At 40.4% G+C, this 26267-nt stretch overlaps 2 protein-coding genes across 2 annotated transcripts in view; one reads left to right on the forward strand and one right to left on the reverse strand.

Annotated features, from left to right (window-relative positions):
- SH3D19 (SH3 domain containing 19) overlaps positions 1–18380 on the forward strand; it is a 181865-nt gene extending 163485 nt beyond the window's left edge. Inside the window, exons 20-22 of the mRNA XM_079707671.1 lie at positions 439–536; positions 3509–3627; positions 18263–18380. Of these exons, the coding sequence (XP_079563797.1) occupies positions 439–536; positions 3509–3625 (215 nt within the window). The 3' untranslated portion in view covers positions 3626–3627; positions 18263–18380. The remainder of the gene's footprint in view (positions 1–438; positions 537–3508; positions 3628–18262) is intronic.
- Positions 18381–20839: 2459 nt separating this feature from the next.
- RPS3A (ribosomal protein S3A) lies at positions 20840–25975 on the reverse strand. Its single transcript, XM_079712868.1, has 6 exons — positions 25894–25975; positions 25047–25150; positions 24484–24671; positions 22044–22252; positions 21400–21509; positions 20840–21218 (listed from the first exon to the last, which is right to left on the reverse strand). The coding sequence occupies exons 1-6, from the start codon at positions 25953–25955 to the stop codon at positions 21097–21099; spliced, it is 795 nt and encodes a 264-aa protein (XP_079568994.1). The 5' UTR covers positions 25956–25975; the 3' UTR covers positions 20840–21096.
- Between the last annotated feature and the right edge of the window lie 292 nt (positions 25976–26267).

Genomic DNA, 26267 nt, shown 5'->3' on the forward strand with positions numbered 1-26267 from the left:
TCATGGCTAGGGCTTCCCTGGTGGCGCAGTGGTTGAGAATCCGCCTGCCAATGCAGGGGATACGGGTTCGTGCCCCGGTCCGGGAAGATCCCACATGCCGTGGAGCGACTGGGCCCGTGAGCCATGGCCGCTAAGCCTGCGCATCCGGAGCGTGTGCTCCGCAATGGGAGAGGCCACAACAGTGAGAGGCCCGTGTACCGCAAAAAAATAAATAAATAAATAATAATAATAATGGCTAATTTTGTCTCCTAAATATTAATATATTTTGTATAATTTTTTTCCTGCTAAGACAGCATCCTTCATCTTTTTTGCAAGTTAAGTAAATTCAAAATTAATTGAAATTATGTCCTGGGAATGACAAGGGGGTTTCTTAAAATGTTCGATTTGTATTTTAGTCCAGTGTCTTTCTATATATTTGAATTTTTGGTGTCTTCACAGCTCAGGCTAAAAGTATGGCTGCTTTAGCACTGAAGGAGAGGAAGGCCAAAGCCTTGTATGATTTCCATGGGGAGAATGAAGACGAGCTTTCCTTCAAGGTCAGAATGTGTATCTTTTTTTAATTGTATTAAGCAGCTATAAATTTTGAAATGTCTTCCACTGAAGGGTGGAACATTTGGGTGGAGTATTGATCATTAGTCAAGAATGAACAGATCTCAGACCCTCATTCTAAAGGATGAGATTAGAGAAAGTGAATAGGGCAAATGTAAATTATCAGCAAGGCATTTAGGTACTTAAAGAAAGCCTTATTGATATCCATAGCACCACAGTCGCCTACCAAATTCCTTATTCCTTGGCCTTATAACATGTGACCTCACTAATGTTGGAGGTTTCATCGGTAGCCCTAGTAAAGGATGAGCCTCTACATGGCCCTTGCAGCCTGCTCCTGTCATGTCTTTGAAACCAGTGGAGAAATCAGGTGGCACCGACTACAGCTGGCCTCTGCAGCAGTGCCTCATAAGACACCGGAGTCTTGTCCACAAAGACACTGACTAGACTTTAGGGAAATGATCCCAAAAGGTTAAGGTACTTTGCGGAAGTTTTTTTTTAGAAGCCTAAAATCTAATCTTAATCTTACTTCATCAAGGAAGTACCATTTATTTTTTTAAAGTAAAAAGAGTACTTCCATGATCCTGTTTCCGCAGTCCACAGTTCGACCATGGTCAGAGGGAAGCACCCAGGGTAGTACTTTGGGATTGGTCCAGAGGAAGGAGGGTGGCTTTAGTAAGTCATTGCTGTCAGAAGAGCCTGTGTCAGACAGTGGGAAATTCTCCATTATCGGAGATACTCAGAGGCAGGGATGCCATAGATGGAATTAAAGTATCCCCGAGTGATTGGACAAGATGAGACTTAAGACAGTGGGTACCCAAACAAGGTTTTCACCTGTCTGCAACAAAATGAGGAAAACAGTGATATTGGGTATGTGCAGGCTTTAGGGGAGCCATGGAGAAGGGGAGGCATGCCTAGATATATCAGGTTGCTAACTTTTCTATTTTGTGATAGTTTTATTCTGAGAATTTCTTCTTTTTCATATTAAAATGTCATTTCTATTATAAAATATTATTAGTAAATGAAATAGATTTCTTATGCACAATTATAACTGGTAACCCTGTATCAGTTTCTTTTTAATTTCTTGGCCCATAAAATCCAAATGTTTGGAAACTTGCCCTAGTCCTTGTCAATCTTGAGAGTCAGTGGCTCAAAATTAATTCCTTTTATCTTTACATAAAATGTTACTGCAAGTGAACACTCTGGATTCAGACTTTTTGGATATTATTTTGGCCTTCATTTAGGTTATGTCAATGTAACAGAATTCACAGTATCATCCAGAAAATAGGTTGTCTTCATTTTACAAATGCCTGGCTGTAAGCAAGATAGTTCTAGAGTTTTTTAGTTAAGGGATTCTGCACCACTTTCAGAGTTGTTGATCATTAATATTTTATTAAATATCCACAGAATATTAGTAAATAAAACTTTTTTAAAATTGTCCTAGCCCTCAGAAAACTGACATGGTATGTATGTATAGACCAGAGCTAAGAAAAATAGTTTTAGTCAGTAATTATGTTATAGTTTAGGAAGTGGAAGGAACTTACTTGTAACAGAAACTTAGAATGCCAGAATTTTTACAGATTTTTAGCAAGGTGAATTAATGACATGGGATAGTCAGCATTTTCCCTTAAGAAAGGCCTTAAATCAAACCAGTTTTCCAAAGGGCAATGTCCTAGGACTACAAATAAATCCATTTAGCCTGATAAAGATATTCTTAAAAGTAGCCAGGGTCATCTTGGACCATTATAGAATCCTAAACCCAGATTCTAAGCAACAGTTAGAAACCATAAAGAACAAAATAGTTTCAGGATATAACAGAGGAAGACATAATTTTTGAAACTGAGGAATTATAATTCATACTCGAATAAGATACACAACCCCTTTGACTAACCTGATGAGGATAAATCATGTGCTGAGTCAGGGTGAAGCTCTTTAACACAGGAAAGAATGCAAATTTGATATTGAGGCCGTGGAGAAATGGAATAAACCAAATGGTAGAGGAGAATACCATTATGTGGAAGAATTAATATAGAGTACAAAGTGCTCAGGATGTTGAGAAAAGGCAATTGCAGTAAAAACCTTTCTAAGTAAAAAGGTCTACTGTAGAACGTGGTGACCTCATGCCTAATAGTTAGCAATACAGGCACTGGAATCACACTAGATTTGAATTCTGTCTCTACCACTAGACATGCAACACTGAGCAAGTCACGTAATCTGACCTTCAGTTTCCTTGTCTTTAAAATAGGGAAATCTATAAAAATATTTCTCAAAAATGGGGATAATAATAGTACCCACTTCTAGGACTGCATTGTTGTTTAAATGAATTAATTTCCACTATTCTTAGTTTGTTAAAAAATAAAAATAAATGAGTTAATTCCCATGAAGTACACAGAAAAGGACAAGGCGTACAGTAAACATGTGGCTCGCTCCCTCATCTTCAGGTCTTTGCTTTAAGTGTCACCTGGCTGCCCTAATGAGATGGCAGCCCACACTTTCTCTCCTCCTCTGCTGGCTTATTCATCTCCCAACTCTACAATAAGGTCTTTACTCTTTGCTGTATCCATAGTGCCCAGAATAGTGTCTGACACATAGTGGGTACTCGATAAATAATTGTTAGATGGGGAAAAAAATTTTTATATACAGGATAGCTGGTATTTTTATTTATTAAAGAAGAATTTTAGATTAAGAGTGGTGAATTTGGGGGGCACAAAATACAACCAGGAAAATAAAAGTGCAACAAGGGTGACAATGGCAAAGGAATGCGCTCTGAGGAGAAGAGCATACAAGCTAATGGCATCATTAGGGTTAGATCATCTTTGTGGTACATTGTTTAATCCTCTCGGCAAATCAAGATAAATGAGTTATATAAAGAGGAGATGTACATGCCTCTCCAGGTGGGCTGCTTACCATGCCTATCCTCAATAGGAACTAATAAGTGTTTTCAATTCCTGTCTTCTTACAGGCTGGAGACATAATAACAGAGCTGGAATCTGTAGATGATGACTGGATGAGTGGAGAATTGATGGGAAAATCTGGAATATTTCCCAGAACCTACATTCAGGTTTTACAAGTTGGCTAAAGGTGAAGCTTGACTGTGTTCCTTGGCACAAGAACTCACTTGAACTATCACTTTGACTATCAGATATGTTTTTGCACTATTTTTTTAAACTGAAAGAAATATCTATGCTGTACATGGTATACTAGAAATTTCTGAAAGCAGAAAACATCTGATTTTGTAGTTAGCTTTCATTCACAGTAGAAACGTGCGCACAGAAACCCATGAGCACATTTCTACCAAGGAGGACATCAAGCAGGATTAGCAAGGCAGGCAGACCCTCCCCCCGGGAGAGCGTCTGGTGACAGGGCAGCAGGACACTTGGAAGCAGAAGTTGCACTTGGACCTCTGTGTTCATCAGCACAAGTAAATTAACTGTGCTTCTTCATTTTCTACTTTAGTTTTAAAAGAGGACACTTGTTATTCTACATGCTGTAACTGTCAGGCCATGGTTGGTAACCTAAATTTCATTATTGATATTCAAATTAATTCTAACAGCTTGAGCGCATTATCCTTATTATTGGAGCAAAGCCTTGCTCCAGGAGAGGGTAGTTCACTGACTGGTGGGAGCCTTTGTGAGCACATGGTGAATCAGCTCAGTCACCACATGCTCCTGTGGCAGCAGGTGTTTCCCCTTTGTCCCAGTGTTTGAAAGGGGTTGAAATTTGATGTATCTTAGTCAAAAGAACCAAAACCATCCTGAAATGCCTTGCTAATATAACTAACCCTTCCACATACCTACAGTACTTAATTTCTTTCCTCTGTGTATACTTTATGTTAACAGGGTTATTATAAGCACATTTTCTGAATCTGCAATCATTCTTTTGACAATTACTGGTACCCAAAGAAAAATTCATTTTCTTTGAGTTACCCCAGTAATACATAAAACTGTCTTGTTATAGTGGTACATTATGAATCACATATATCTCAGAATACAGAGCAACTCTTAAGATGGAAAACAATGCCAAACCCCCAGCTTATTCTTCCAAATATAATCAGAGTGAAAAATAATCTGAGAGAATCTGAAGGCTGATACTTTTGGGGTTGTTTTCTTTTTTCTCCAGCTCTTCCCTGCACAGTTATTAGAGTAAATAAAAAACCACTTTCCTGCTATCCATTGTTATGCATTCCAGGCTTAAGATAAAAGTGGTTCCTTGCAACACTGAATCAATTACAGTTTATGGGCTAAAGCCAAATAGGTCAAAGACAATCTTCTGATCAATGGAATAGAGTTTCATTGGAAATGGAAAACACTTTCCCAACTATGTTCATAACTTTCTTCCATTTTTGAGAAGAGTTTCATATGCTGGGCCATTTTTTAGCTTTTGTTTTTGTTTCCACTGTCTGAATTCAAATTTAGGCAGTAAGTGGTGAAACCATCATGTGAACACCACGGGGCGGTTCTGTAAGGGAGGAGATATTTACTCTGTCTTTGATTAAAGTTCATTTCCCAGTATATGGTTAAAATTGATTTTGGAATATGGGAGCTGTTTGTTCTACATGTTTTGGGTAAAGAGAACAGTATAAAGAAAACTGGTCAAATTTCACTCAAGTTATTTCATAAGAAATGGATGGCTTAAGGCATATTATCCCAACTAGATTCCTATTTGCAGCAAGCTTGTGTACAACAGCAGGAAAGTGAGAAGTGGGGGGTAGTGTCTGGGATAGGACATGAGGTATATTTCTTTGCCTGTGTAATTTTAACATCTTGTATCAAAGATCATGAAAACTTAGCTTTATTGGAGAAAAATACTCCTTTTAAATTTTGGCCTCTGTCAGCAGAATGATAAGTGCAATAGTTGTAAATCTACTTGACACTATAATAAACCGAACTGAACTTTTCAAAGTCCTTTTCTCATACATATTAGACTGAGGTTTTTGAGAATGGAGTTGGTATCTTATATCTACAGGCCTTTGCACCATATAGGCTCAATAGAGGTTTTTTGGTTGGTTGACTGGTTGGCTGGCTGGCTAACTTTCATGTAATAGCGATACTATCTTGGATCCAATATGCTCCAATATCTTTCCTCTTTATTAACAAAAATGTTTATTGAAAGAAAATTTGCAGTTTTTTGTCTTCCACTCCCTCATGCTACATTTTTTGCTTGCCATTTATTACCTACTCAACTGACAAGAAGTAAAAATGTAGCATGGTGTAGGTTTTTCATAGGTACTTTTTTAAAAATTAATTAATTAATTTTATTTTTAGCTGCGTTGGGTCTTCATTGCTGTGCACGGGCTTTCTCTAGTTCCGGCGAGCAGGGGCTACTGTTTGTTGTGGTGCACGGGCTTCTCATTGCGGTGGCTTCTCTTGTTGCGGAGCACAGGCTCTAGGTGCGCAGACTTCAGTAGTTGTGGCTCGTGGGCTCCAGAGCACAGGCTCAGTAGTTGTGGCGCACGGGCTTAGTTGCTCTGTGGCATGTGGATCTTCCTGGACCAGGGATCAAACCCGTGACCCTTGCATTGGCAGGCGGATTCTTAACCACTGCGTCACCAGGGAAGCCCCTTCATAGGTACTTTCTTATTCTGTATATTGACTGAACATGATTTTTATACTCAGTGAATTTCATAGTAAAGAAATAGAAATGTATTCTTGTTCCTTGCAGGAATTTTAGTTGAAAACCTAATGTTGTTCATCCAATCCTCCTCAAACTAGAATCTCCAAATCCTTTTTCTTTGGTGGGTTAAAACTAGAGAAGTCATTTAATATATTATTCTTACCCTTTTGAACACTAAAAGACAGCAGATTTCTTTAAAAGATGCCCTTGCTTATATGGCTGTCATTTGTGCTCATGGAAATCACAGGTTTTTAATAGTCTGAAACATTCATAATGAAAAAACAAATCAGTACATTTATCAAAATTTTAGAAATGGCATTTGAAAATAACAAAATATATTTTTCTATAGGGTTTGTTATGTATCAGTGGTCTTTTTTTTTTTTTTTTTTTTTGCTGTATGCGGGCCTCTCACTGTTGTGGCCTCTCCTGATTGCAGAGCACAGGCTCTGGACGCGCAGGCTCAGCGGCCATGGCTTACGGGCCCAGCCGCTCCGCGGCATGTGGGATCTTCCCAGACCGGGGCACGAACCCGTGTCCCCTGCATCAGCAGGCAGACTCTCAACCACTGCGCCACCAGGGAAGCCCCATCAGTACTCTTAACAATAATTGTTTATAGTTTTTGTTCAGCTTCTTAAGCTTAGATAAATATACACAGAGAAATAGTGATGATATAGGCTAATTATAAGGGGATATTTGGTATAATCATTAATGGTTTATTCTTTTTAATTAATGTCAGATGTACATGGACCATATAATTCATAATTCAGTGCCATTTTGAATGCCATTTTAAACGAATGCTTAACAGTGAATTTTTCAGACCTAAATAGGAAATAATTTTCTAACCTACTCCTTTTTATTTCACTGTAGTTACAGAGGGTGGGGAATACAAAGCCTAACTCAGAACAACATCACCATCTAGGGGCCTTTCACCTAACTGCAACCTCATCCTGTTGAACCACAGAAAAGTCTGAGGATCAGAGCTCAACCTGCAGAGGTTAAATGATTTGCCTAAGGTCATAAAGGTATGGCAAAGCTAAAGCAAAACCTAGCTCTACTAATTCCCGATTCAGTACTTTTTATATTTGTTTTGCTGAAGTGATACATTTCTCTTTAACAGTTAAACAAGCAGAACTGATTTGTTTTATTGTAAAAAGTTGTAACTTCTCAAATATAATAGTTATGATTAGAATGAATTGCAGAGAACAAAGCCTTGAATTTATTCCTTTCAAGAAGAAAAGAAGGGGCTTCCCTGGTGGTGCAGTGGTTAAGAATCTGCCTGCCAATGCAGGGGACGTGGGTTTAAGCCCTGGTCTGGGAAGATCCCACATGCCGCAGAGCAACTAAGCCCGTGCACCACAACTACTGAGCCTGCAAGCCTACAGCCCGTGCTCCACAAGAGAAGTCACCGCAATGAGAAACACACGCACAGCAGCAAAGAGTAGCCGCCGCTCACTGCAACTAGAGAAAGCCCGTGTGCAGCAACAAAGACCCAACACAGCCAATTAAAAAAAAAAAAAAGGCAATTAAAAAAAAAGAAGATTCGTGCTTGGCTTCTCAGTTTTATATAGGCAATTCATATTGATGTTACCTAGAAACTCAAACATGGACTGATCCATTAATGGGGATTCCTTTTTTAGTTTAATAGGAAATAATCTGAATGCTTGGAACATCAGATCTTGAAAAGATCCGTGTCTACAGAGCTGTGCTCTTGGCAACAGCAAAGCAATCAATCTTAAACTGAGGTTTTCATACACATGTAGCACAAAACATTATTTTAGTATTTTGGAGTCTAATAGATCAGCTCAACTACTTACGCCAATAAATTGATATTTCAGAGTCTGGGACACATTTTGGATTTTTAAAGGAATTGTAATTGTATGTACACCATGGACTGTTTATTTATCTACAAATACTACAAATTAGGCAATAACTCAATGAAACTTTTTTCAGGCAAAGTAATGACTCAAATTCATTATTCAGAAAAGGAGACTTACCTGCCAGTTACCTGTCCTCTTTTAACAGGAATTGACTGACAATCTCTTAATACAAAAATATTGGCCCACATTTAGTTCTTTACAGTTAAAATAAAGAAACAACTACATTTATCTCTCCAATCATATCCAGGTTTTTAATAGATGATTGATTGATAGAGCTCAGACTCAAAGGATCACTGAGGCCCACCACATTGTTTCTCAGGCCCCCATGTGGCCAGCAGCTTTAGAGCAGAGTTGTTAATTCAAAAGAGCCTTAGAGATGTGGCTAACTCTTCAGTGCAGTACTATGCCTAAGATTATGCTAGGGAAACAGTGGTGTCTTCTCTTTAGACATATAGAACGTCAAAGCTTTTAAGAGATAACTGTGGTGATGAATAAAGTATCCGATTATTCTGTACATCCAGAGCACTCTAGGGAAGAGGAATGCGGGGGAGCAGGCAGAGGCCTGCATCCTTGCTGGCCAGAGGGGCCTGGCTGGGCTATGAAAAAGCCTGGTTGTCCACTGCAATGAGGGAACTGGGGGCAAGGTCAGAGAGCAACAGAAAACAGGGCACCAAGACACTGTGCATCTGTAAGACTACCTACCAAGTGGGACGACTGCCCCTATGCATGTGTGTCAGGCTATCCCTGCTGGATGAGAATAGATGGCCTCTATATCATATTCTATTTGAGAGATACACATTCACAAATAGAGCTGCTGAGCAGACTCCTCACACTGATGTTCCCCACAAAGCCAGGACCCAAATCACTCAAGCTGGTGATCAGCTGCAGAAAGTAAGCTTTTTTTCTTTAGTATTTAGCAATAAGGACTACTACCATCAGGCCTGAACTTGCCTCCTCCCACAGACACACCAAAATTACAATTACTTACAGAGCAACTATCTATGCAGACAACCTAAAGACTAGCAGAAAAGATTTTCCACAACTAAAGACATAAAGAAGGAATCCAACAAGATGGGTATGAGGGGTGTAAACTCAGTATAGTCAGGACCCACACCCTGGGTTGATGACCCACAAACAGGAGGAATATCACAATCATAGGCCGGAAGGGAGTGGCACGATATATTCAAAGTGATGAAAAGAAAACCCCTACAACCAAGCATGCTCTACCGAGCAAGGTTCTCATTCACATTTGAAGGAGAGAGAAACTTTTACAGACAAGCAAAAGCCAAGAGTTCAGCACAACTAAACCAGCTTTACAAGAAATGTTAAAGGGACTTCTCTAAGTAGAAAAGGCCACAACTAGAAAATGAAAATTATGAAGGGAAAAATCTCATCAGTAAAGGCAAAACAGTGAAGGTAGTAGATCAACACTTACAAAGCTAGTAGAAAGATTAAAAGACAAAAGTAGAAAAATCATCTATATCCATAATAAGTAGTTAGGGATACACAAAACAAAAATACGTGAAATATGACATCAAAAATATTAAATGTGGTGGGGAGTAAAAATGTAGGGTGGTTAGAATGTGTTCAAACATAAGAGATCATAAATTTATGCACACACATACACACCTCGTGGTAACCACAAACGAAAAACCTAAAATAGATACACATACACAAAAGAGAAAGGAATGCAAACATAACAGTAAATACAGTCATCAAATCACAATTGAAGAGAGCAAAACAAGGAACAAAAAAGAACTACAAAAACAACCCCAAAACAATTAACGGAATGGCAGTAAGTACATATCTATCAATAATTACATTAAATGTAAGTGAACTAAATGTTCCAACCAGGAGACAGAGTGGCTGATTAGATTTTTTTAAAACTCAAAAAAATAAAACACATATATATGCTGCCTACAAGAGACTCACTTCAGGGACTTCCCTGCTTAGGGCTCTGCACTTCCACTGCAGGGGGCACAGGTTTGATCCCTGGTCAGGGGACTAAGATCCTGCATACTGTGTGGCACAGCCAAAAAAACAGACTCACTTCATGTCTAAAGACACACAGACTGAAAGTGAAGGGATGAAAAAAGATTCTGTGCAAATGAAAAGAAAGCTGGGGGAGCAATACTTACATCAGACAAAATAGACTTCAAAACAAAGACTGTAACAAGAGACAAAGAAGGGCAGTATGTAATGATAAAGGGGTCAATCCAACAAGAAAATATAACAATTGTAAATATATATGCATCCAACATAGGAGCACCTAAATACATAAAACAAATATTAACATACAGGGAGAAACTGACAGTAATACAATAATAGTAGGGGACTTTAATACCCCACTTATATCAATGGGCAGATCATCCAGACAGAAAATCAATAAAGGCAACACTGACCTTAAATAACACATAAGACCAGATGGAATTAATAGATATCTACAAAACATTTCATCCAAAAATAGAATTCTCTTCACCTGACATGGAATATTCTCCAGGATAGGCCACAAAACAAGTCTCAATAAATTTAAGAAAACTGAAATAATACCAAGCACCCTTTCTGAGCACAAAGGTATGAGACTAGAAATCAACTGCAAGAAAAAATGCAAAAAAACACAAACACGTGCAGACTAAACAACATACTACTAAACAACTGAAGAAATCAATGAGGAAATAAAAAAATACCTGGAAACAAATAAAAATGGAAACACAATCCAAGACCTATGGGATGCAGCAAAAGCAGTTCTAAGCGAGATATTTATAGCAATACAAGCCTACCATAGGAAACAAGAAAAATCTCAAACAACCTAACCTTATACCTAAAGGAACTAGGAAAAGAAGAACAAAAAAACCCAAAAGTTAATGGAAGGAAAGAAATCATCAAGGTAAGAGTGGAAGCAAATGAAACAGAGTTAAAAAAACAATAAAACTAAGTGCTGATTCTTTGAAGAGAACACAAATACAAAGGATCATAAGATACTACTACATCAATTACATGCCACTAAAATGGACAACCTACAAGAAATGGATAAGTTCCTAGAAACATACAACCTCCCAAGAATGAATCAGGAAGAAATAGAAAATATGAACAGACCAATTGCCAGTAATGAAATTGAATCAATAATTAAAAAAAAAAAAAACCTCCCAAGAAAACAAGTCCAGGACCAGATGGCTTTACAGGTTAATTCTACCAAACATTTAAAGAAGAGTTAATGCTTAACCTTCTCAAAGTATTCCAAAAAGTTGAAAAGGAAAGAATGGCTCTGAACTCATTCTATGAGGCCAGCACCACCTGGATACCAAAACCAAAGACACACAAAAAAAGAAAATTACAGGCCAATATCATAGATGCAAAAATCCTCAACAAAAGATTAGCAAACCAAATTTAACAACACATTAAAAGGATCATATACCATGATCAAGTGGGATTTATCCCACGAATCAGTCAATGTGATACACATTAACAAACTGAAGAATAAAAATCATGATAATCTCAATAGATGCAGAAAAAGCTTTTAACAAAACTCAACATCCATTTATGATAAACACTGTCCACAAAGTGGGTATAGAGGGAATGCACCCCAACATAATATAGGCGATCTATGACAAACTGACAGCCAACATCATACAAAGGTGAGAAACTGAAAGCATTTCCTCTAAGATCAGGAACAAGACAAGGAGGCTCACTCTCACCACTTTTATTCAACACAGTATTGAAAATCCCAGCCACAGCAATCAGACCAAAAAAAAAAAAAAAAGAAACAAAAATCCAACTTAGAAAGGAAAAAGTAAAACTGTGTGCAGGTGACATGATTCTATATGGAAAATCATAAAGATGCAACCAAAAATGTGTTAGAACTAATAAATAAATTCAGTAAAGTTGCAAGATACAAAATTAATATACAGAAATCTGTTGCATTTCTATACATGAATAATGAACTACCACAAAGAGAAATTAAGAAAACAATCCCATTTACAATTACATCAAAAGAAATTACCTAGGAATAAATCTAACCAAAGAAGTAAAAGACTTACACTCTAAAAACTATAAGACACTGATGAAAGAAAATGACAACACAAACAAATTGAAAGATACACCATGCACATGGATTGGAAGAATTCATATTGTTAAAATGACCATACAACCCAAGACAATCTACAGATTCAGTGCAATCCCTATCAAAATACCAAAGGCATTTTTCACAGAGCTAGAACAAATAATTCTAAAATCTGTATAGAAACACAAAAGACCCTGAGTAGTCAAAGCAATCTAGAGAAAGGACAAAGCTGGAGGTATCACACTCCCTGATTTCAAACTAATTACAAAGCTACAGTCATTCAAAACAGCATGGTAGTGGCACAAAAACAGACACATAGATCAATGGAACAGAATAGAGAGCCCAGAAATAAACCCACACTTAAATGGGCAATTAATCTATGACAAAGGAGGCAAGAATATACAATGGGGAAAAGACAGCCTCGTCAATAATAATGTCTGGAGAACTGGACAGGGACATGCAAAAGAATCAAACTGGACTACTTCCTCATACCATCTACAAAAATAAATTCAAAATGGATTAAAGACCTAAATGTAAGATCTGAAACCATAAAACTCCTCTTAGAAGAAAACATAGGCAGTATGCTCTTTGACATTGGTCTTAGCAATATTTTTTTGGATCTATCTTCTCAGGGAAGGGAAATGAAGGCCAAAATAAACAAATGGGACAACATCAAACTACAAAGCTTTCGCACAGCAGAGGAAATCATCAACAAAACAAAAAGCCAGCCTACTGAATGGGAAAGTGTATTTTCAAATAATATATTCAATAAGGGGTTAATATCCAAAATATACACAGAACTCATACAACTCAACATTAAAAAAAAAAAAAAAGCCCATTTTTAAATGGGCAGAGGATCTGAGTAGACATTTTTCCAAAGAAGACATACAGATGGCCAACAGACACATGAAAAAATGCTCAGCATCCCTGTCAGGGAAATGCATATCAAAAGCACACTTCACACCTGTCAGAATAGCTATCATCAAAAAAGACAACAAATAACAAGTATCTGGCATATGAAGAAAAGGAAACCCTTGTGCATTGCTGGTGGGATTGTCAATGGGTGCAGTGACTATGAAAACAGTATCAAGTTTCCTCAAAAAATTGAAGACAGAACTAGCATATGATCCAGCAATTTCACTTCTGGGTATTTACTAATTTGAAAAGATATATTCACCAGTGTTCACTGCAGCATTTTTACAATAGGTGAATGGATATAGATGTGGTATATACATACAATGGAATATTAGTTAGACATCAAAAAAAACTTGCTATTTGTGACAACATGGATGGATTTAGAGGGTATTATGCTAAGTGAAATAAGTCAGATAAATATATGATCTCACTTTTAAGTGTAATCTAAGAAACAACAAAAAGACTTAGATACAGAGAACAAACTAGTTTTCTGTGGTTGCCAGGGATGGGGGAGAATAGGTGAAGGGGACTAAGGGGTACAAACCTCCAGGTATAAAGTAAATAAGCCATGAGGATATATGTACAGCATAAGGAATATGGTCAATACTGTAATAACTTTCAGAATAGATAGTTCAGTAACTTATTGTGGTGATTGTTTCATAATATATGCAAATGCCAATCACTATGTAATGCTCCTGAAACTAGCATATCAACTATATTTCAGTTGTTTTAAAAAAGCATGTGATCAGCCAGACTGAATCAAGATTGTGTTGTTCTGTGTTTGTACATTTGTACTCGTTTGCATTTGGAAGCTGCTGTTGTTGATGGCACCAGGCACAGAATAGTTCAGGACCAACCACGTCTATATGAATTTTCCTGTTTACATAGCACATGGACAGAAATGACAAGTCAGTAGCAAGTCAGACTGTTAGCTGCAACTGCCACTTGATTCAGGTAGCAGTTTTGGATGAAAAGTAGTGGTTCTCAACTGGGGGAAATTTTGCCCCATGGGGGACATGTGGCAATGTCTGAAAACATTTTTGTCACAACTTGGGGAAAGGTGCTACTGGCATCTAGTGGGTAGAGGCCAGTGATACTGCGAAATGTCCCACAATGCACAGGACAGTCCCTCACAACTACGAATTATCCAGCCTAAAATACCAATAGGCCCAAGGTTGAGAAATGATGACCTAGGGGTCAAAGTGTGCATTAACTGTTCCCCTTCCCTGGGATCTAAGTTGTTTTCTTCCCAGGTGCCATGGTTGTTGTCTTCCCTCCACTGCCACAAAATCTGTACCTATAATTTCCTATTTTCTCCAGTTATCCCTACTTTGACCTAGACCTTCTGTCCTGATTATCATCCAGGAGGCAGCCAAGATGAGATGATCCTTTTTTGGGGATTGCCATATTCTGTGACCCAGTCAGGTATGTAGTACAGGAGGTGAGGGTGACAGAGTCAGAAGCCTTTTTAAAGCTCAACAGTGCTAGATATCCGTGGATGGTAGGCAGCTGTGAAATAGCCATCAAATACCCTATGGGCTCATTGCCAGGTGGCCTTTGTAACAAGTGCTGCACTGCTAGATCGCAAGTGGTCCAGAACTAAGAACATGACACATATGACATATTAGCTTGAAGGGCTGCAGTCATGTGACCAAAGTCAGCTGATCCGACTGGGACAGCAACACTGTAACCTAAAAGTGTGTCAACAGTGCTGAGGCACCATCAGCCACCCTGAAAGGTGACCAAAGGACCGGTGTAGTTAGTCCATCAGTAGTCTATGTGATATGGCCTCAACTACCTCAAGACAAATGGGCTGACTTTTGGCAGGAGTCTGCCATGCACGAGGAAAAGTTCTTTACTGTGTGCACAGCCCATGATGGTGGACATGTAGCCATGTGTGAGGGCAGTCTGGGTGGCGCAAGCTTGATCAGCACCTTGATTTTACTAGGTCGTATCAGAGAACTGGCCTTTACCACAGGCATCTACATGAGTGACCCAGAGGGTCCAACCAGCAGGCACAATTTGTTCCCACAACATACGGCCTTTAAAAGGGGTGTTTTAATCTGCCTGAAGAGTCTTGCAAGTGGCAGGCCCAAGAGTAAGCAAAGGTGACTGTTCATGACCAGATCTACGAAAACAGCCTCGAGGTCAGCTCACTGAGCAGTGAACCACCACATTCACTTTAGCTCTGCATAGCTGGCGCTGAGGTTGGACAGCCACAGCAGCACAGTGGACACCATTGGCTTTTAACTTAGCTGAGCCACTGGTGATTCAGGTCCAGGTACTTAAGGGTCTCTGTGAAGTGAGGGTCCCTTTGAGGCAGCAGCTATGCTTCAGGTAATGGGGTGGGAGACAGTTTTCTAAGTGTTTCTGAGGCTGGCGCATTCCAGAAAACACTATTTTTACTTGACCGGGAAGGTCTCCAATACCCAAAGCATCCAACAAGGAGTCAGGCCTCCTTTCAGTCAATCTCACGTTTAGCAATGGAAGTGTAATAACTGGACTGGCCCAGAGGACCTCACACGTACATACTAATAAAATATTTTATAAATAAAAAAATTTTTTCTTCATTGTGAGTTTTGCTGAAACCCTATCCATGGGATTTGAATGCTTTATTTCCTTATTTTCAGCATGTGCCAGTAAGCTTTTTCTGTAAACGGCCAAGAGGCAAAATTGAGGATATTACGTAAGCATAAAGAGAGGAAACAAATCTCTATAAAACTTCTATTAATGAAGTCAAACTATGATGATTACTGAGTAAATTTTTTTCTGTAATACAGATCTTTCTTTTGGGGTGGAGTATAACATTTCACCTAATTAGGGTTCAAAGTTAGTGATCCTCCATCATTAAATCAATTCACCTGGCAGCTTGGAGTCTAGGTTTTCAACTATTTCTTCACAATTTGAACACTTGATGGTTTTCCCTTTTAATTTATTTCAAGTGCTATTTTTTTAAAGATTCATCTGTACATGCAAGAAAAAAATTGATTCACCTGTTAATGCTGATGTGTAATGAGATTTTATGTATTACATCTTTGAGGATATGTTCTTACACAGGTCATAGATGTGGCATTCAAAACGTGGAGTTAAGTCACTGCGATTTGCAGTGTAGTGCAAAGTGATGAGGGTACCACAAATGGTCACAACTACTCAACTCTGCCACTGTAGTGCAAAAGCAGCAACTGACAATACATGAAGATGAATGAATGTGGCCGTCTTCCAATAAAACTTTACTTGTGGATACTGGAATCTGAATTTCACATAATCTTCACATGTAGGGAAATATTTTAACTTTTTTCAGCCATATAAAAATTGAAAGCCATTCAAAACAGAAACTGGCCAGATTTATTCCATGAGCAGTAACTGGCCAACGCATCTTACAGAGATACAGCCCAAGGAATTTATCACATGGATGGTTAGGGACTACAACAGCTGCCAGAAGATTATAGGCAAAGGTCCTGTTAAAAACAAGTCAAGAGGGACTTCCCTGGTGGCGCAGTGACTGACAGTCCGCCTCCCAATGCAGGGGATGTGGGTTCGATCCCTGGTCGGGAAGATCCCACATGCTGCAGAGCAACTAAGCCCGTGAGCCACAACTACTGAGCCTGCGCTTTAGAGCCCGTGAGCCACAACTACTGAAGTCCGCGCGCCTAGAGCCCGTGCTCCGCAACAAGAGAAGCCCGTGCACCGCAACAAAGAGTAGCCCCCGCTGGCCGCAATTAGAGAAAGCCTGCGCATAGCAATGAAGACCCAACTCAGCCAAAATTAAATAAATTTAAAAAAAAAAAGGAAATAGAACAAATGCCAAAAACTATAATTTAGGAAAATTTTACCCCCCCCCCAAAAGTTTTTGAAACTATACATGAAGAGCGTACATTCCTTGGTTTGACCACGCTTTGCACCAAGCAGTTCTACCGGCATCATTTTTCCAACAGCATTTGCTCACTTCCCGTCTGTGTCACATTTTGGCAATTCTTGCAATATTTCAAACCCTCTACCAGCAAAAAAATGACTCACTGAAGATTCATATGATGGTTAGCATTTTTTAGCAATAAAGTATTTTTTTTTTGCAATAAAGTATTTTTAAATTAAGTTATATACACTTTAAGACAATGCCATTGCACACTTAATGGACCACAGTATAGGGTAAACACAACTCTTATATGCGCTGGGAAACCAAAAAAATTCCCAAAACTCTCTGCTGTGATATTCACTTTATTGAGGTGGTCTGGAACCAAACCCACAGTATCTCCAAGGTATGCCTGTACTGCATACCTGAGACTATTCAATCAGACTATTACCAAAACTCATTTTACAAAATTATTCGATTTCAAAGAAACAAAAAATTCTTTGGGTTTTTAGCCAAAACCAGAAAGTGACTTGTAAAGGAAGGAAAATTAATTATCCTCAGACTTTCATTAGCGATCCTTTATTGCCAGAAGAAAATAGGAGTGGTATACTTAAGGTGCTCAAAGAGCGAACTGAGGATTTTAGATCCAATAAAAGTGACTTTCAGATATAAAGCAAATAACCAACTGTATTCAACATACAAGAAGGCAGAAAATGAACTTCCTGAGCAATCAACCAGAGAACAAGCTTCAACCAAAAAAACTAGAGCACAGAACTTAAGGACTGGAAGTGGGCATTAAGAACTTGTAGCACTGAGACTACACAAGGGCTAAGAGGGAGAATGTAAGTTCTGACCATGTGCTCAAGCAGTGTTAACACAGTACTGTAAAAATATAGTGGGCCATATGCCAAAAAGTTTTAAAACTGTTCTCAGTAATTATATTGGTGGTGGTGTTATTTTGAGACTTATGCATGCAATGTGGGATAATGATGGGACATTCTATCAGTCAACATGTCACTGAGAACTTCTTTGCATTTTCCAGCTTTTAGAGGCTACTCACTTCCCTTGGCCCCTGGCCCTTTCTCCATCCTCAAAGCCAACAACATCGGGCAGTCTTCACATCGCATTATCCCAACCTCCTCTTTGGCCTCACACTTCCACATTTAAGAACTTGTATAATTACATTAGGCTCATCCTAATAATCTAGGATACTCCCCCTAGTATCTTTTCTCCCCACATGAGCACTCTCAAATTAGTGGTGCTGCTGAAATGTACACATTAAAGAAGCAAAAGCCAATTTCAAATCAAGTGTTAGTTTTGCTACCTATTTCAGTCATGCCTTAACATAAAGGTCTTCAATATCATTTTCAAAAGATTCAAAATTTGTATCCCTGGTTACAGAAATTTTCCTGTGAAAGACCAAGATAAATTGTTCTGGGTGGAAAGAATCAAGGAGAGAAAAGCCACCTGTTAATACTTAATATCTATGTATTAAATATGTAAGATATTAAATGGGAAACTTAAGAATTACCTCTTATAGTATTTTTTATTAGATGGATGTTAAAACTCCTTCACGTTGGCCTATGGGAAAGTAACTTGATTTTATCAATCATCAAACAAGCCAAACCATTTTTTAAAAAGTAAACACATTCTTTTTGAAAGCATTTTCAAATGAACCCTTCTAAAAGAGAACCATGCCAAGCCCTATTCAGAGATGTAGCAGATGAGAGCTTGACTCGCAGTATCATCTGACTAAATGATGCCCCCCATCAAGAAAACCACCACTTATGTAACTCAATTCCTGGTCCCCACCGTCAACGACCACGCTATTGACCCAATTTCTTTCTACCCTGAAAAGGAAGCCCCTGTCATCAGTGAGCTGGACCAAAAAATAAAACAAAAAGCCTGTCCACATGGAATTTTTCTAGTAGCCACAAGTGAAACTATAGAAAAAAAAACAACAGGGAAAACAAGGACTGAAGGACAGGGTTTTTAATAAAATGAACCGATCAGCAGGGTCTGACTTAAGAGGTAAAAGAGCAAGCACTGTGGCCATCTAAGTGAAGAGTGTTCCAAGCACAGGAAAAACAAGTGCCAAAGCCCTACAGTAAGAATGTTCCTAGCTTGTCCAGGACAGTCTGGCTAGAAGAGTAAGGGAAGTGGTAGTTAAGAGACAGGTCAGAGGCAAGATCACGAGACCTTCTGGGTGAACTGACCATCTAAAATAAACTTCCACAAAGTGTGTGGGCAGGGGGACAGACAGGGACACGATGACACAGGGAGACCAGGTAAGCAATAAAAATCCAGGTTGGTAATGACTTGCTCCAAAGTGATAGCAACAGAGGTAGTAAGAACTGGTTAGATTCCAGATATATTTTGAATGAACTGTGAATGGTCAAGGATGACCACAGAGGACTCTGGTCTAAAACAGAAGGGTGGGTAAAATTGTTGAGCTCAGGAACACCATTTCAAACATGTTAAATGCCTCACTGACATCCAATGAAGGTATCAAGTAGGGAGTTGGATAGGCAAACCTGGAGTTCAAAGAAAGGTACAGATTAGAAGTAAAAATCTGACAGTTTATTTAAAACCAAGAAATTGAGTAAGAATACCTAGAAAGAGTATTGGCAAACGTCCAGGGACTAAGCCCTAGGGCTCTCCAACACTAAGGCCTGAAACAAACTAGCAAAGGAGAGTAGCCAGCAACATGGGAGGAAAAACCGAGGTGCAATTCTAGAAGACAGTTAAGAAATACAGGGAAAATCGACCGTCAAATGTCACTAACAGAGATCAAGTAAAATGAAGGCCAAGAATGAACCACTGGACTTAGCAATGACATCTGGTAATCTTGACGGCAACAGTTTCCTTAGAGTGGCTGCAGCAGATTCAAGTAAAATTAAATACAAGAAATATGGTTAACTCTTTTGAACTTTGCTATAAGGGATTTGAATAGGGGGATATCTGGAAGGGCAGAGGATTTGGTTGTATGCTGATAGAACTTGTAGAAGGAATATTGATAAGGTGACAAGTGGTGGAGCCAAGAACTTGACTAGGCAAGAGAAGGTGGAATCTGATGCTTGTCCTTGCACAATTCACCCAGTTACAACAGGGAAGGCAGAAAAAGTGAGAAACACATGCACAGATGGCAGTGTAGAAATAATAGGCATTTATGAGGTTCTCTTGTCATCTATTCTCAAGAAGCAAGGTCATCAGCTGAACTTAGCAAGTTGGAGGTTTGGGAGAAGTAAAGAACAGAACGGGTGACCGACTAGGAGGAAATACTGGATAGTGGGCAGCATTAAATGCCCACTTAACAGGAGACCAATAACCAATTTCTCTATCTCTCTAGCCAACTTCAGCTTGACCATTAAGGGATACAGTGGGGCATTTACTGCTAGAGTAAAGAGAGCATTATTTGGATGTTTAAAACCCCCCCACAAAACAAAAAACAAAAAACCCAAATGCCAATGAGCTCTTCTGTTTCCACTATGCTATCAGTCTAGCACAGTGGTTCACAAAGCATGGTCCCTGACCGCCAGCATCACCTGAAAATTTGTTAAAAATGCATATTTTCAGAGCTCACCCTAAAACTACTAAATCAGAAACTCCAGGGGCAGGGCCCTGCAATGTTTTAACAAACCTTCTAGATGATGTGAGAACCACCTTAAAAACTTAACCCTGGGCTTCCCTGGTGGCGCAGTGGTTAAGAATCCGCCTGCCAATGCAGGGGACATGGGTTTGAGCCCTGGTCCGGGAAGATCCCACATGCCGTTGAGCAACTAAGCACACGCGCCACAACTACTGAAGCCTGCGCCCTAGAGCCCATGCTCCGCAACGAGAGAAGCCACTGCAATGAGAAGCCCGTGCACTGCATCAAAGAGTAGCCCCCGCTCGCTGCAACCAGAGAAAAGCCCACGCACAGCAATGAAGACCCAACGCAGCCAAAAAATAAAAAATAAATAAAAAAAAAACCTTAACCCATGTAAAGAAGTGTTTCCTTTTATTCACCATCTCTAACACGCCCAAACCATCCCAGTTGAAAACTGAACACTACCCTTTCTCAGCTACTTAGTAACTAAGAGCAGTGAATAAAATCCACACAAAAGGTCAGAAAAATTCACCACATTACTATCAAATAAGAACACTGGATTATTGTCAGATTACTTAAAAAGAGTGATCAGAAATTAAGTATCACAAATGAGTTCTTTTATTTGTCACCATTAAAAGTCTGATTTTTAAACAGATTCCTGGACTGGTGGCTCATATCCATCAGCTCGTTCAACTTTAGCACCTGTCTCGTCCCCAGTAGCTTTTCCAGAACTACTACCTTCACCATGTAACTCCATGAGTTTTCCCACTAAAAGGAAGAAGAAATTTTGTTAGTTATAGCGTACCATATCTTGAAAGAGTCTTTGTCTTGTAGGCAAGACAAAAAAAAAGTGCCATCATGTGGCCTCAAAACAACAACATAAAACCACCAAACAATGTATTTGTCCACACAATTTTTTCTTTCAGGAATCCTGTGGTTTCTCACTTACATTCAAACTTGGGCTTCTTCAGCATTTTTACTTTTCTAACAAAGACATCGTGGAGTGGATAAATAGACTGGCAGGCCTTTTCTATGTCTTTTCCAATGCTGTCTGGAATCCTGAAAACCAGTAATGATAAATTAGAATAAACCTACACTTCATTTAATCCACAGTAATCCTCATTCTGTTATTGCCCCTTCATAGGTGAAGGTTAAATGATCTGAATTATACAGCTAGTTAATAGCAAAATTAGCACTTGGGCCTTCTGAGTCCAAGCCTTATGCCTTTTTTTCATACACCCCTCTTAGCCAACTGCATGGGAACATCAGAAAAATGTTAACAGTTTTATCATCGGACATCATCTGGGACCGAAACATTTTATCATCACTTATTCCCATACATTACTGATTGTGAAGGGTTTATCTATTCAATGCCTTTTCTAAGGCAAAGGCAAGTCCTGGGCTTCAAGTCTCACTGCCAGGAGAGAGCTTCATCCAAAAAAAGGATAAATAAACCAACAAATAACATTTACTGAACACAATATGCTTTCATTTCAAGAGATGCAGCTAGACGGTTTCACAGGCAGAATTTAAACATAGGTCTGACCCCACCTTGTCTCATCTGAGGGTTGTGTTGTGAGGGAAAACACTTACAATTTATTGACCACCTCTTTCAAGTCATTTGTCTGCACCTCTCGGGTCATGATTTCCATCATCTTCTTACGGATCTGGCGGACCTGCTGGTGCTGGGCATAAGAGGTCTTCCGAATCTGATTGTTGCGTTTTTTAGTAAAACCCACACAGAAGAGACGAAGCAAATAACCATCGGTAGTCTTGACATCAACGTGAGCTTCAATCATGGTCTAGTGAAAAAAAGATGTGCCAGGTTTTAATGTTATCTATTTTTACTTCTCAAATTCTAATTTTAAAAAAAGTGGGGCTTCCCTGGTGGCGCAGTGGTTAAGAATCCGCCTGCCAATTCAGGGGACACAGGTTCAAGCCCTGGTCCGGGAAGATCCCACGTGCCGCAGAGCAACTAAGCCCGTGCGCCACAACTACTGAGCCTGCGCTCTAGAGCCTGCGAGGCACAACTGAGGCCACGCTCTAGAGCCCACGTGCCACAACTACTGAAGCCCGCACACCTAGAGCCCACGCTCCACAAGAGAAGCCACCGCAATGAGAAGCCTGCGCACCACACCTAAGAGTAGCCCCCTCTCACCGCAACTAGAGAAAGCCCGCATGCAGCAACGAAGACCCAACACAGCCAAAAATAATAAATTAAAAAAAAATTTTTTTTAAGTGGAGGCCAAGTACTCATTACACAATAGTAAGTATAATATAAATGACTGATTTACAGAGTTAACCTCCTTGAAGTGAACTTACCAACAATTACCCCCAATTCTTACTATCCTCCATATCTAATTACGTAAGTACAGAGTCCTCTCAGCTGTCTTCCCCCCTCCCCTCCAGGTAACTTCTCTGTCTCATTATCACTATCTCCCCACAGCAACCCCCGCCTTTCACATATACATGCCTTTTACAGACATATGCCAGCCTTTAACAACCTGCTCCTCCCCCAATCAATTCTTTAACTCTGCAAGAGAAAAATACGTTCTAAGGGACTCTACAATACCGACATCTAAACCTATTCCATTTAAAAAAATGTTCTGGGGCTTCCCTGGTGGCGCAGTGGTTGAGAGTCCGCCTGCCGATGCAGGGCACACGGGTTCGTGCCCCGGTCCGGGAAGATCCCACATGCCGCGGAGCGGCTGGGCCCGTGAGCCATGGCCGCTGAGCCTGCGCGTCCGGAGCCTGTGCTCCGCAACGGGAGAGGCCACAACAGTGAGAGGCCCGCTTAGGTACCAACAAAAAGTGAATTGCCTTCTTTGCATTTTGTTAACTTTATCTTAGTCTAAAAAATGAATATAATACAATTATAGTGAAAGGACCTTAAGATACTTCCAAAAATGCAACTGTAAAACCTTAGGAGAGTATCAGGAATAAATATAACGGAATAATCGTATCATACGGGACCGAAACATCTTGTCATCATTCATTCCCACACAAAAAACATCCCCAACGCGATGGTTATAGCCAGACACATCTGAACCATCATTTCCTGTAGTTAAACCAATGGGTACTAAATGCTTTCTGTGTCAAGCTCTGTACTAAGCATGTTTACATGTATCTTTTATTTCATCCTCATAATTCCATGAGCTCATATTCTTTTTTTTGGCTGAGCTGTGTCTTCGTTGCTGTGCGCGGGCTTTCTCTAGTTGTGGCAAGCGAGGGCTACTCTTCGTTGTGGTGCGCGGGCTTCTCACTGCGGTGGCTTCTCTTGTTGCGGAGCACGAGCTCTAGGCGCGCAGGCTTCAGTAGTTGCAGCTCGAGGGCCCTAGAGCACAGGCTCAGTAGTTGTGGCGCACGGGCTTAGTTGCTCCGCGGCATGTGGGATCTTCCCGGTCCAGGGCTCGAACCCGGTCCCTTGCATTGGCAGGTGGATTCTTAACCACTGCGCCACCAGGGAAGCCCCATGAGCTAATATTCTTACCTACATTTTACAGATAAAGAAACCAAGGCTTAGCAAGATTTAAGTTACTTTCCAAACAACATAACTGGGAAAAAGAGCCAAAATTTCAGTCTCATACCAGAGGCTCTGCCAGCCCCATTACAGCACAATAGATAATCAAAACTAGCCCAATCCATCCTTTCACTATCAAATTCACTAGATTCTGATGTCCAAAGGTATTCTGAAGACAGGCAAAGCTAAAACTGCAAACCTGCACCTAAATGTGCTTCAACCAGCCACTAATCCATGCAGCAAAAAAACCTTGATGATAATCCAGTATTAAATCTTGAACTCAATTTAAACAAATAAATAACTAAATTTAATCTAAACAGCCTCACTGCTGTTGCTCAAGTTCAACAGTGCCGATCCAAGAGTGCACACTTAATAACAGCAAGAAAACATCAAGGGCTTAAAATGAACTCTAAACCTCAAATGCACAACACGCTCCTTTCTTGACATTAAATCATGACATCTTTGGTCATGCACAGCAGAGCACCATGCACTTGAGAGAACTTTTATTCTCACCTGCCATTTTTTGACCATGGAGCACATTTTGTCACGGGTAAGATCCATGCCGTGGAAATTAGTCAGGCAGTTTTTGCCCTGAACGTCCTCAGTAATAAGCTTGAATTTTCTAAATGCAACTTCATCATTCTGCAGATCAGCAAGGCTCACTTCAAACACACGACCCTTGAGGCCATCAGATGCGATTTCTATAAAACAAGAATCAACTGTTAACGTTAGGAACCACATAAGCGAAGTCAAGTTAATATTCAAGCATTAAGTTTAGAAACCTAATGATAAATTATAAAGACCGTAACTTTCGTCAAACAAATCCCTATGGACACCAACGACTTACTGACAGGGCTCATTAGAACCTCAAAACTACCCCTGCACATTTCACTGGTAATTCTAAAAGTGCCATCTTGCTTCTACAAGTGCTGTACTAAAAACAAGCCCCAAAGGGCCCAAAGCTGCAACCAAGAGCTGACACTTCCTTAATGTATCCCACCACACAACGAAAAGGAGACCAAGATACATACAAGTCTCAGTTTAAGAAAAATACAAACGAAGAATAATATACTCACTGGTTCCTTGAGTTCTCGTGACTAGTGTTTTCCCAATATTTCTTATATTGAACATAGCTGGTGCTTTCACATCATACCAATCTTTCTTAGAAAATGGGTCAACCCTGGATTTAAAAACATGCTTAAATTTTATCGCAGATCACATAATTTTTTTTAACTTCCCTCATTCCAATTACTCTAAAAGGCTAACTGACACGTAGACACTGGTGTAAACTATTCCTCAGGTGAGGGGCGCATATGTAAAATCTAGTTCTTCCCACCATGTCTATTTCACTGTGAAGGCCTGACACTTTGGTAAATTATGCCACAAACATATACACTCCCACCCACCCATCGGTGCTTCCACTACACCGGCAACACTGCCACCAAACAACATGCACGTCTCTTCAACTTTACTGGTACGTGAAGACACATACTGGTAACCCGGGCTCCTTACGGCCGCAAGCTATCAGGATCGCCCAGGTTCCACCCGGCCCCAGCAGGGGAGGGACGCGAGGTCCCGGGTGGACAAGAAAAGTGCCTTTCACAACTCCAGCTGTTGGAAGGGCATTACCCGAGGAACTTACGAGGCCCGTGAGCCCACAAAACGGAACACGCCAGTCCCTAGTCACGGCAGCAATCTGACTCAAAAGGGGCGCGCCTAAGGCCCACAAGGCCGGGGGAAGCAACGGGTCCGCCGCAGAGCAGTCCCGGATCCGCCAGGCCGCGGTTCGTAATTTACCAACCCGGTACGGCCCGCGCAATCCAACTAGCATCCTCGCCATCCAGCCCACACCACGACTGAGAAACCGCCCGCCGACTCCAGCAGGACACCCAAAAGCGGGGGGCCACGATAGTTGCCACTTACACTTTCTTCTTGGCTCCCTTTTTACCGCCTTTCGTAAGGCGCTTGTTCTTTCCGACCGCCATGGTGCTGCTCCGAGAGCCAAAAGGACGGAAATTATACTCACGCGAGATCTTAGGGGTGCGGGGCAGGACGCGCTGTCTACATGACCTTCGATCTTAAGTTCTTCCTGCCTCAAGAATATCGCGACAACAGAGAGAGGCACGCGTCTGACCGTGGCTGCGACAGCGCCCTCAAGTGGGGGGAGGCTGCGCAGCACGCCGGGGGCCGCTCGCTGAGGGGCTGCGCTCGGAGGCGGTGGCGCTGGCAACCTGAGGTGCGGACGCCTTGGTTACCTGAGGTTCCCGTGGCTCTGATGCCCGGAAGTAGGTTTCCGT

This window comes from Hyperoodon ampullatus (assembly GCF_949752795.1).
Source record: "Hyperoodon ampullatus genome assembly, chromosome: 1".
In the NCBI taxonomy this organism is placed as follows: Eukaryota; Metazoa; Chordata; class Mammalia; order Artiodactyla; family Ziphiidae; genus Hyperoodon; species Hyperoodon ampullatus.

Coding starts and splice junctions, on each gene's coding strand:
- RPS3A (XM_079712868.1), bottom strand. CDS start 25,955: ATGGCGGTCGGAAAGAACAAGCGCCTTACGAAAGGCGGTAAAAAGGGA. Junction 25,151..25,893: donor AAGGGAGCCAAGAAGAAAGT/GTAAGTGGCAAC, acceptor TTTTAAATCCAG/GGTTGACCCATTTTCTAAGA. Junction 24,672..25,046: donor CACGAGAACTCAAGGAACCA/GTGAGTATATTA, acceptor CTTGTTTTATAG/AAATCGCATCTGATGGCCTC.